General features: G+C 38.6%; 1 protein-coding gene across 1 annotated transcript; it reads right to left on the bottom strand.

Annotated features, from left to right (window-relative positions):
* Positions 1-1205: 1205 nt before the first annotated feature.
* LOC133125209 (histamine N-methyltransferase-like) lies at positions 1206-12395 on the bottom strand. Its single transcript, XM_061236967.1, has 6 exons — positions 12259-12395; positions 10069-10121; positions 9117-9224; positions 8517-8647; positions 6302-6395; positions 1206-1564 (listed from the first exon to the last, which is right to left on the bottom strand). Exons 1-6 carry the CDS (start codon positions 12393-12395, stop codon positions 1206-1208), a joined length of 882 nt encoding a protein of 293 aa, XP_061092951.1.
* Between the last annotated feature and the right edge of the window lie 280 nt (positions 12396-12675).

The raw sequence follows: 12675 nt of genomic DNA, 5'->3' as shown, positions 1-12675 counted from the left end.
CTGGTGACCTTTAAAATTTTATTTCTCAGCCTAGTCACCTAATCATCCACCAGTAATAACTACTCATCTATCTACCTAAGCTAATGTGCAGTGAGTGCACAAAATGGCTGCCATGCATCAACCTGGAAGCTTTGTGAAGTGCTTTCAGGTCATGAAATGTAATTGATATCAATGCTTTTATATATTAACACATGTCATTAATTTTTCTAGTTTTTCCACAGCAGGCTGACAATACCAATGTGATCATACTAACACAATGATAAAATATACACGATAAAAACTCTTTCAAAATTGTGTGTGTGTGTGTGTGTGTGTGTGCATGCATGTGTTCATATGTAACTGATGGGCACCAGGGAATCTTTCATTGGACAAATGTTTTGAGAAATGGTACAGAATACCAGGAGCTTTATTTTAATTTTAAAATAAATTTTATCTCACCACTATCATCACCCAATCTTGTGTCTTCATGATCTAGTATAAACTAGCGGTTATATTTAGACAGATTATAGTGGTCATAATAATCCTAATTACAACTCATCAAACCATATACCAAGTCATTTGACCCCCTTGTCATCTATGCAAATGATATGGCAGTCATCTGCTTCATTTGATTATGATTGATGGAGGCATTAAATTAATCATGAAGACATGCAATTCATGTTGTAATTACATAGTACACCATAGCTCAAGGGTAACATTACCCTTCCCTCCCCTGTACCAAATGGACTCTGCCCCTGCCCATCTTTGTATAGCTCATAACTGCTTCTAGAATATAGTAAGGATAAATAGTCCAATATTTAAGGTGTTGATATATGTTTATTAATCAGTGACCAACATCAGATCTCCCTACATGATAATGGTGAATTTACAAGAGCCATGGTAACCAGAAATAGGCTGCAATAAGACAGCACCAAAACAATCATACACCTGACAGATTACACAACTCCAAAAACCTAAAAAAAATTCTAACTGCTAAGAATTAAAACAGAAAAGCTCTAAGTGATGCATTATTTGTAACTGCATATAATCCTGAGGTATACAATCCTTAAGTCCTAACACCATGGGACTGGTGTATCTAGTGTAACGCCCCCAGCTTCCCCACATAACAACCTCATGCCTGAGACCCTTAGTGAGGCTGATTCATACATGCAGTTAATGTCCAACCAAACACTTTCCCTTGGCTTTACTTTCACATGATGCAATACTCAGTGGTCAGGCTCGAGAACTATGACACCCAGATTGTTGTTAAATATTACCCTTCCATCCACCTCGGAGCTGCAGTCAGGGTGACGCAGTAGTTCCAGCAGACTTGACCTCAGGTGAGGAGGAGCAGTTTTACTGAAGTCTAACACCTCCGTCAGAAAATCAAGCAACAGTTCTCCCATCTCGTTGCCTTCCTGGAAGCACTCGGTGATGTCTATTTGAGAAGGCAGCTCGTAGTAAGTGCTTTTGAAGCCCATGCCATCGAGGTAGCTCTTGATGTCCCTTGTTGTCACGGAATAACTGATAGTGTTTTTATGCAGCTTAGCTTTATAATTCCACAGTTTTTCCCAAGCACTCTTTCCTGGAAAGAAGATACAACATATAAAATCAGAACAGATCGATTTACTGCATTAAATTATGCAAATTAAGTCTCTTAAACATAATGGTTAGTCATGTTAGGCATCGTGGGCATGAGTACATAGAATACAATAAATAACTTTATTCTATCCCATGGGAAACTTCAAGTGAAGGTGAAGTAGCAGGCATACAAGAAATGTTAAAATTAATCTGTTAAAATTATATCAAGAACTTCCAAACATAAATGATGGAACTTATATACATTTTGATTTTGGAAACGCTACAATATTTACCAGACCACACTAAATCAGAAAATTTAATTAAACATTAAATTAAGAGGTATGGTTCTGGGAGATTCATTTGAACAACCTCCGATGCACTTGGCAACTCAACACTTCAGAATTACATTGTCTATTTGATAATTTTTCCGTATTTTAAATGACTTACTGGTACACGTTTTGAGAGTGTAATGTTCTGTAGTTTCAAAAAGTGCATAATGCCTTTAATCCATCTGAAGAAGGATGGACGAGACAGATATGTCTCCATGAAATAAAAAGAATATGCCTTGCCAGGAGAGTAGTAAAAGCTATGAGTTTGTGGGCTTCGGCAAGGAACGAGGAATAATACCAAAAAGGAAACTAATAGGATTTGGCTCAATAACAATTTGATTAATGTAAGGCAAGGGTATCCAGTCTTATCTGAAAAGGGCCGGTGTAGGTGTAGGTTTTTGTTTTAGCCCAGCATTATGACACTGAGGAATTGTCTCCTTGGTAGACTAGTTAAAGGCCAAAGGCCAAAAGACATTCTTTAATCTAGTTTTGGCATTACAAAGGTAAGATGCAGGATATTCCTATCTGCTGAGCCTCATCTGCTACTTGGTGTGCCAGAGTGGAATCCAACACCACCATCACATCCATTTTGTAGCTACAAAATATGAATAGAAAATAAGTGCTAGATTTGCAAGTAAAGCTTAATCATTCCACGGTCAAAGTCACTTTGATCACATTTTTCCCCATTCTGACGGTTGACTAATGAATATTACCTGAAGCTCTTGACCCATATCTACATGATTGTATGCATTGCACTGCTGCCACACAATTGGCTGATTAGATAATCGCATGAATAAATAGGTGTAATAAAGTAAAAACGTTGCTAATAAAGTGCTCGGTGAGTGTATATGCCATAGTCAACTTCAGCAAGATTTCACCAGATAGGTATGGCAAATAAAGAGGAAGGCCTTGCCCCCTTCCTTCTATCTTCCCTCCAGTGAAGCAGAGTGATAAAAGACCACGTGTACACTGAGGAAAGCAGCTCACAAATTTTCATCTGTAGTTCCTGGGCTACATGTCATTGGACTGTGGGAGGAAACCAGAGTAACCAGAGTACAACCCTACAAACATGGGGAGAACATGTAAGCACCATGCAGAACTAGAACCACCTCCTTGCGAGGCAATAGTGCTAAACACTGTGCCACCATGCCGCGCAAAGCCATACTCCTTTGCTGTGCATGCACCTGCACACCCAAAACCAAATATACAGGCACAATAAGATACCAGGCATATGCACACCAGTGCCCAAGCACCTGCCTGATTGCCTTCTCAGTAGAAAGTGCCAAGGGCGTTGTTTGACAGTGGTTTTTTGGGGCTTGTTCTGGGCCTAGTCCCCAATATCCGCAAATCATAGCAATGCCACTCCCCTTTTTCCTATTTGAGCACCTGGCCTGTTAGACAAGCATAGTCATACTTGCTAAATGCAAGCAGACTCAGAGTGGCTCAAGCAGATTCTGTACAAAGACGCAAGCACACACAAGCCCCTTTCTGTAGTGCTGATGTTACATGAAATGCAAGCCACTTGCTCTCGCTGCAACAGGTCAAAGTGTATCACATAATGATAGCAGTGGCAAACATGTTGTGGCAAACACAACTTTTCTGGTCATGAGTACATGTGCAAACGTGTTAGACCCAACATAAGACCAGAAGAACTAACAACTAACAACTAACTCCCAAATCCAGGGTTACCAATTCAAAATCTCATGCCAAATAAAAAGAAAAGCTGCCCCCTGATTAAACACATTCTATCTAATCTACTAGCTTGCAGGACAAAGTCATTTTTTCTCCATTTTTTTTAACTGTAATAAACATGACAGAGAGATGTGTTGTGTTGGCTACATATCTTTGACAGCACTCCTGGTCGGTGATTGCACCACTATTGAATCATACTCCATTGCTGCTCACTTAAAACCACAGCAATAAGTTGGTTGTAGTTTTTAGGGGATAAATAGTTAAAGAAATGCCAGTGAAATATCAGCCACATGGACATCTTGATGCAACAGGAGTAATCTGAAGAAATGATTTGAGAGGAGGACTTAAAATAACAAAGACAAGGTTTTTTGGAACTAATGTTTCTATTTTTATATCAATTTAAATAATTTGAACCTAGTCAGTGGAATTGTTACATTACTATTAAAATAGTATATATAATATATACAATCTATCCGGCACGTATAACAGGTGACCCAGATGCGAGACCAAGATGTAGGAGTCTTTATTTTAAAGTAGCAGGTGAGACCGGCGAGGGTCTTGACAGCCAACAGATAAAAGAGGGATCAGGCCGTTCATAATAGAAAGTCTAGGCAATAGGTCAGAATTCCAGCAAACAGGTGTATCAGGTATAATCCAAAACGTAATCGTATTCACAGGCGACGGGTCGAAAACAAGCGGGCTAAGAAGACAGAAACAAAAGTTGAAACAACGGGTCGAAAAGCTACGGTTCATAATCAAACGGGCGGAATAAACAAAACGTGGAAGTCTGGAGCGAAACAGGTCGTAACAGGTATCAATCCGAAAACGCTGGAACGTATGGTGAAGACACATAACAATCTGGCGATGAGACATACAAAACTGAGGGGTTTAAATAAGACAGGTAACGAGAGGGAATGGCAATCAGGTGTGGGAAACAATCAGGAAATGAAGCAGGCGAAACAAATGAATGAAGTGACAAGGTGGCTACGGTATGCACAGAGGTAACAAAAATACGGAAATGCTAACAACATAGACAGAATACAAAACATAGAACACACAAAATCTAACAATCAGTGAGCACTTAATTAGGTAACTTGTTAATGTCAATATTGAATCAGCCAATCATGTGGCAGCAACTAAATGCACACAAGCATGCAAACATGATCAAGAGGTTCAGCTGTTTTTCAGACCAAATGTCAGAATGGGGAAGAAATGTGATCTAAGTGACTTTGACCAGGAAAAAATGCCCAGTGAGCAGTTCTGCTGCCAAAAAATGCCTTGTTAATGAGAGAGGCCAGAGGAAAAGGGTCAGACTGGTCAAAGTTGATAGGGAGGTGACAGTAACGCAAATAACCACACATTACAACAGTGGTATGCAGAAGAGCATCTCTGAATGTCTTAAGTGGATAGGCTACAGCGGCAGAAGACTTAAAATGTATAAAATATAAGTCTAATAAATACCTAATAAAGTGCTCAGGTGAGTGTATAATATATTATATGCATAATATATCATTTAAATAGGATATTAGATTAGATTAGATTCTCCCGTCTGTTTTATTTTGACCCGCAGTTTTTATCGGCTTTTGTTTTTGGATTCTGTTTTTGTCTGCTTAGCCTGCTAGTTACCGACCCTTCGCCTGTGACCACGATTACGATTTGGATTATCCCTGCTACACCTGTGTACTGGAGTTTTGATCCTTTGTCTGGACTCTGTATTATGAACTGCCCGATCCCTGCTGAATCTGTTTGCTGGCTCTTGACCCTCGCCTGTCTGACCTGTATATATTATAATAAAGACTTTGTTATAATATCTCCGCCTTGGTCACTGGGTCGCTTGTTCTACGGACCTGATTGAACAATCTGGCCAGAATGGACCCAGCGAGCCCGACCCCGGCTATGGAGGCACTGAGGCTCCAGGGACAAAGCCTGGGAGTGCATGAGAACAAAATTCGTTCTCTAAGCCAGAACGTGAACGCTCTGCTCCACCAGATGGCTGCATTGACTACCAGCCTGGCAAGACCCCATGTCGCCACGCCTCCACCGGTGCCTGCTCCAGAACCGGTCCGGTCCCATCCAGAACCCTGTCTGCCACCACCGATACGACGGCAAACCCAAGAACTGCGCCTCTTTCCTGTTGCAGTGCTCACTCATATTCGAGTTACAGCCGTCTACCTTCCCCACCTGTGACCATGATTACGATTTGGATTATCCCTGCTACACATGTGTGCTGGAGTTTTGACCATTTGTCTGGACTCTGTAGACCCTTTGTCTGGACTTTGCCTGATCCCCACTCAATCTGTTTGCTGGCTATTGACCCTCGGCTGTCTGACCTGTATATATTATAATAAAGACTTTGTTATAATATCTTCGGCTTGTTCTCACACCTGGGTCACTTGTTCTGATATATGCATTTATTTCATTATATGATCCTTTATATAATTCCATAGTTGTTTATTTATTTATTTATTTATTTATTTCATTTTGGAATGTTTAATCCTCCATACATACATTGGGCTTTTAGGTTTATTAAAGGTTTTGTGTGGACTGATGGACCTGTTGGCTGCTCAGCATCACATGTGTATCATTGAAACAAAAGTCAAGAGGAGATTATACACTGTTTCTGAAATAGTCTGGTTAACTGACTATTTAAGTAGTGCAGTAGTACAGTCAATAAATATATTTTACTACAAATTACATAAAATAGGACTTAATGCTCTTACCAGAGACCAATATGATCAAGAGCTTCCCATTCTTGTTGAGAAGACTCCGAAAGAATGAGACAGTAGCACCAGGATCAGCGATGTAATACAGCATCTAAAGAACATAAGAATGAAAGTTCAGAATTCACACACTCATGCTTACATTCTCCCACTACAGCCAATGTGCAGATGAAGAAAATCTCTGACTGGTGATGTACTTCATTAGGTAACCGCTGATTTATTCATGTAACTTCTGACTAATGCCAAATCTCAGGTAATTTCAGGTAACCCCTAAATGCGGCCTAACCTCAAAAGGGTAATCAGAAAAGTACTTCAGAAAGAAACCTCTGATTAGAAACTTAGTTTATGAGAACATCTCTGTCCAAGGATGTACTCCATTCATCTGACTGTAGGATTTAAAGAAAACTTTGCAACCTCAGCCCAGAGATGTGCAGTGCCAAAAGTATGGGAACAGAAGAGTGAAATTACTTTTTGCTAAACACTGAAGGCATTTGGATTTGAGATCAAAAGATGAATAAGAAACTAAAGTACAGTTTTATTTCATGTTTATTTCCATTTTACAGAAACAGCTCTTTTGAGTCCACCCATTATCAGATTAGTAAAATAAGATAATGGATGAACGTAAATGTAAATCAAAGTCCTTACATGCAATAACTGCATAATGTCTATGACGCACTGACATCACCAACCCCTTGGTGTCTTCTTAGGAAATTACTTTCTAGGTCTTCACTGCAGCCATTTTGATCTTTGTTTCAGATCAAAGATCTGAAACTTGTGGTTTCTGTCTTCAGTTTCCTCTTCAGCAAGTTAATTGATTGAATGCTTGATTGGATTTAAATCATGTGATTGACAGCCCAAACGTTCTACTTTTTGCCCATTAATGAATGCTTTGGTTGTGTAGGCTGTGTGAGTGGGGCCATTGTCTTACTGCTGAACTTGATATATCCAGTTTTTGTGCCATCCTTCTTAATGAATTCTTCTGTCCTCTCAGCTTACAGATTAGTTGCTTTTTAGCCATAGTTAGATCCGTGGTCTTCATGAAGGTGTATGCCTTGTGACAACAAATGCTCCTTTGTGTGTGAAAAATCCATATAAATGGAAACACCTGAGCAATAGTTAACTCCTGTCAGTCATCCCTTAACTTTCTTTTTCACAGCTGGAAATGGCTCAAGGCACAAAAACAGCTGTTTCTGTAAAATGGTAAAACATAAAAGCATGTAAATACCATGACTGACTGTCTGTACTTCTGATCTCTAATCAAAATGCCTTAAGTATATCTCAATTCCCACTCCATTCCCATACTTTTGGAGGACACAGTATTTTAAAAGGAAACATCTGACCAGTGACAGAATTCTTAAGGAAACCTGAGCAGAAACATGCATTATGAATTATCAAGATAAAGAACAAGAATAATGCCCATTATTCTTTAATTGGGTAAAATTTACACTGTCCTTACAAACCAGTCTACAGTGAAGAGTTGCAACAGATGCAGTATTACATTTAAGCCTGGAGATGGACTGTGCTAAATGACTCTGTCAGACCAGACCTATGTCAATTTTCTTAAGCGTAGATCAGCAACTATTTTCAAATGGTTACATTTACATTTACATTTTTGTCATTTGGCAGACGCTTTTAATCCAAAGCGACTTACAAGTGCATAGATTCTACCACAAGTCAAAGCATCACATCCATAACTAGGAAAATACACATGGAATGCTGTTCTAAACATATAGTCGTCATCATAAGTGCATGACGATGTTTTTGGGTTAGACAAGGAGGATAGGGATATCAGAAAGGGGCGGCAGGGGAAATCAGGAGGGAGGACTAAGGTAGAGTTTGAAAAGGTGTGTTTTGAGTCTGCGTCGAAATAAGGGGAGGGATTCTGCTGTCCTGACAGTGGTAGGCAAGTCATTCCACCACTGAGGAACCAGAACGGAAAACAGGCGTGAACGTGCAGCTCGACCGCCAGGTGCACGTAGAGAGGGAACCATAAGGCGACCAGAGCTGGCAGACCGGAGTGGTCTAGCTGGGGAGTAGGGAGTGATCGAGGATTGTATGTAAGGTGGGGCAGCCCCCTTAGCAGCCTGAAATGTCAACACTACACAAAACCAAATTGAAAGAGGACAATGTCCACTTTTCATGATCTTCGCATACAGCTCATGAACAGAAGAGTGTGGCAGTGAGGGTAATGCGAGGTGATGAATTGAAGCAGAACCTGGATCATGTGAATGAAGTCCATCTTTTCTGTAAAGTTGTTCTCTGTCCAGTGCGTTTCAAATTCCGAGGCAGTCATCTTATTCCAGCTGAACTTCACATTCGCAAGCTCTGGTGTCTTGGACACCAAATCTGCACAAGAAGATTTTTAGTTGTGGTAAATGCATATATACTTAACACGAAGGTGTTTTTATTTTATGGTAATGGTTGACTTGAACATACAGTGAAATGTGAGGTTTTTCAAGCAGTCATACAAGACTTAGTAACTACTAAGACATAAAGAAATGCATGCAGAAAGTTATAAATGCAATAAATGGTTGGTTGGCATTTATATAGCGCCTTCATCCAAAGCGCTGTACAATTGATGCGTCTTATTCACCCATTCATACACACACTCACACACCGACACACTGACGGCGATTGGCTGCCATGCAAGGCATCAGGAGTATTTGGGGGTTAGGTGTCTTGCTCAGGGACACTTCGACACAGCCCGGGCGGGGGACCGAACCGGCAACCCTCCGACTGCCAGACAACTGCCTGAGCCATGTCGCCCAATGTCACCCCAATAAGAAAGTGGAAGGATTGAAAGAGGTTGATGTACCCTTATAAGTATCTAGCATCTCACTGCTGGGTTCCACAACTTCATTGTGTACACGCACTCCTGGGTGTTTTAAACGCAGTTGAGAAAACAGCTCCAGGTCAACATCACCTGCAAAATTAACCAGAAATATTGTACAGTCATTAGGGTGTTCGGTGACAAATTTTCATCAACTACAAGTACTGTTATTTTTATTCTTCAAAAGTCCTTGACTGCCATTTTAAAACGGATGCATTATAAAATAGCAAACTTCCCTTAAAACGTGTTTTTAAGAGATGAAGACAACATAGTAGCACTGAAGAGGAATATCCACTCTCACAGTGTTTCAATAACAGTCAGTAAGCATTTCCTTCTATCACAATAATGTATAATTTAGTGATAATGCACATTGCAAATGGTTTTCAACTTGATACTGAATCAAATCAATAGAATAAATCCCAGTTCCCTTTTTTTATTAATTAGTGGTTTTTGCGGTGATGCACTTTATGGATCTACAATAGTTATGCCAAAGCAATAAATGCAAGTTTCTTTCAGATTTGGTAAAGCTGACACAGTTGAAATTAAATTACAATTTACCACTTGCCAAATTTTCAAATCACACTTCCAATACATGCAACAGTATGCACCAATGGCAAGAATAAACTGTGTGCACAATAATTATGCGTTCATAATAAATACTGAAGAGGAGGTTGTCTGCATGTGGACTTATATAAAACAAAAAATGACAATTAATACATAATATCCCCCACCACAGTTGAAATAAATAATTACGTTTGAACTACATGAATCCTTTCATATTCATATTTACATATTCTATTATCAGGTTTTATTGTACAAAACCTACAACAGTATATGAATATAACGATGCGCCTACTCTTTTTGTACATGAATATAACAATGCCCCTTCTAATTTTAATTCTAATTTAATTTTTTTGATAATTTAAAATATGCTTACCTTTTCCACTGCCCACCCCCATGACATTGAGGCTGCCGTTTCCATTTCCAATACTGCAGGGAACAAATACATTTCCTTAGGGAGGCACCTGTCCCATATTCAGAACTGAGCACATTCATAATCCTGGGGGCTTTATTATCCTGCATATAATGTATATTACGCTATATTCCTACTATAAACTATGTATATTTCTATAGGACTTTGTATGACATTGTTTCTCTCAGATCGTTTTACATTTATCAACATCAGCAGGATTAAAACAATCCAAAAGGATTGCTTCAGTGGATACTATTATTATTCGATGTATCTATACACAGCAGGTCGGTGATTTATATGAATACATGAAAGATAGGGAGACAAGCCCACTACAAACACTGGCAGGCATCTGGGTGGTGAATATTGCAGGGAAACACAGCCAAACAGACAAATTTCATGTGTAATAGAAATAAATGCTATAGATAATTATTTTAAGGTGACGGCGAGATGATGCTATATAGATTCTTATTAGATTATTAAACAAGACTCAAAGGCTATGTAAGGTACTTTTAAAGGGGAATTACAGGCAAAATGCAGGGCATCTGTGGCAATGGCCATATGCCTTGTGACCTGAAGTTTTAATACAGTGCAATCAAAGTATCTTTCCAAATATTCCAACACCACCTATGATTCAAAACCAGTGGAAACATAACAGAAATGTACAATCAAAGTAAGGTAAAATGTGCAGTGCTAAAACAGATACCATAAAGTCATTTAAAAAATGTTACAATACAATTGATTAATGGCAAGCATAAATGAGTGTTTGGAAGTGTTTGGACATTTATAATGATCTCATGTAAGGCACAGATTAGTAGGCTAAATGTCAAATCAATACTAGATACTATGGGTTGCATACACCAAGCAAAGTCTCATGCACACAAATGTTAAACATGCTTAGCATTTACAGTACAACCTGAACTCATTACAGCCATAAACTTCAGTAGTTGCTGTATTGATAATAGATTTCATGTTGCTGAGTCAACAGTCTTTTTATTTAAAATTGAGCTTGGAATGTTAGAAAATGCAAAATTCACAATGCCAAATTGTACTGAATTGTTGTACATGATTGTATTTAATTTTACTATAGAGACCTGGAAGCCTGAAAATATGTTCTGGAGATTGTACTCTGGAGTTCATGACTGATCAGGTCACTGGCTGTACCAGCCATGTATTTGTATATTTGTTAGGTCAAGAGCGCTTTGGCCTTCAGTGAATTGTTAGGTCACCAAGGCCAAAGATCCAGAGTGTCAAGGCAATTAAGATAAATTTGCTTAATGTGTAAGCTAGTACACATACACATTAATTATAAAAATCTCAATGACATTCTATGAAAACATAAAGGTTTTTGTTAAAGTAAATCATTAATTAATTGAACAAAATATTTGCACAGCATTAAGTTTTAACCCTCCATTCAGTGATTGACGTCTCTTAAAAACCAGTTAAACTTTCTTCATCTTGATACTGTATGTTTTTAAATATATTTTGGTGGCATTAAATAGTATAATGCTAACATACAATAAACTTAATGCTATGTTTTCAGAAGTCCTTTACCAATTTTTGATGTGTTCTATGGGCTTATTTTGACCCTCTGTAACTGTATAAAATGTCAGAAAATGTATTTACAACCATTTGTATTTTTATCTCAGATTTCTTTGTGGATGATTCTGGCGATACTTTCCCAAACAGGTTCCAAACTTCTACTTCCTGTACCTCAGGCTCAGAAATGAGATGCTTCTCACAGATTTTTCATATTTATAGATAAAAGGCTAGTAAATTCCGAGACAATAAGAAAGTGACACACAAAGTGTCATAATCTTTCGTTTGCAATAATGTTGCGTTTATTTGAACTGTTGGGGTCTATTTGACCCCAACATAAAAGCAGTCACAAACTCTTAACATAATAGGATGGTTAAATAAACAGATTTTTACAATAGCTCAGTGCTGGGAAAGTGGCATCTAAGTAACATGTGGAAGAGTCAAGACAAATTGATCTACATTCATCAGTTAAAGTCCAAGATTGTATGTCTTAAACCTGTAACACATATCAACAGAATGGCCCCAATTATGGGAACTGGTGTTCAATATTCTGGAGAATGCCAATAGAATGATTTATAACTCATTATTTCACTCATTAAAAGATGTAATGGCGATTACCTGGCCAGGATATCAGGGAGGTTTTGTCGGAAGAAGTTCTGCATGCACTGCTGTTCAGAAGAGCGCTCTCTGAACAACTGGAAGGATTTCAGGTACCTTTTATCATCATCCATAAGACTCTTAAAAGGAAATGCCATTGCTATGTTGGAATGGTAAAACACAGAAGTTACAAGATATAGCCTCATTATACAGTAAATCCATATATACTGTACTAAACCACTGAACTACTACTACTAACATTATCCTAACATCACAGCAAGGTTGGGAGAAAATTGCAGTACAGCAGTGCTATATAGGACACTACAGACAATTTGGGTTGATTCAGAAATATGCTAGTAGATATGAGTAGAGGAAGAGGTGGACATGGACAACTAAGTCTTGAAACTGCATGAATTAATGCAATAAATAAATCACATT

This window comes from Conger conger, chromosome 3, assembly GCF_963514075.1.
Source record: "Conger conger chromosome 3, fConCon1.1, whole genome shotgun sequence".
Classification (NCBI taxonomy): domain Eukaryota; kingdom Metazoa; phylum Chordata; class Actinopteri; order Anguilliformes; family Congridae; genus Conger; species Conger conger.
The sequence above is the reverse complement of the archived record's forward strand: the minus strand, read 5'-3'. Positions and strand labels throughout refer to the sequence as shown.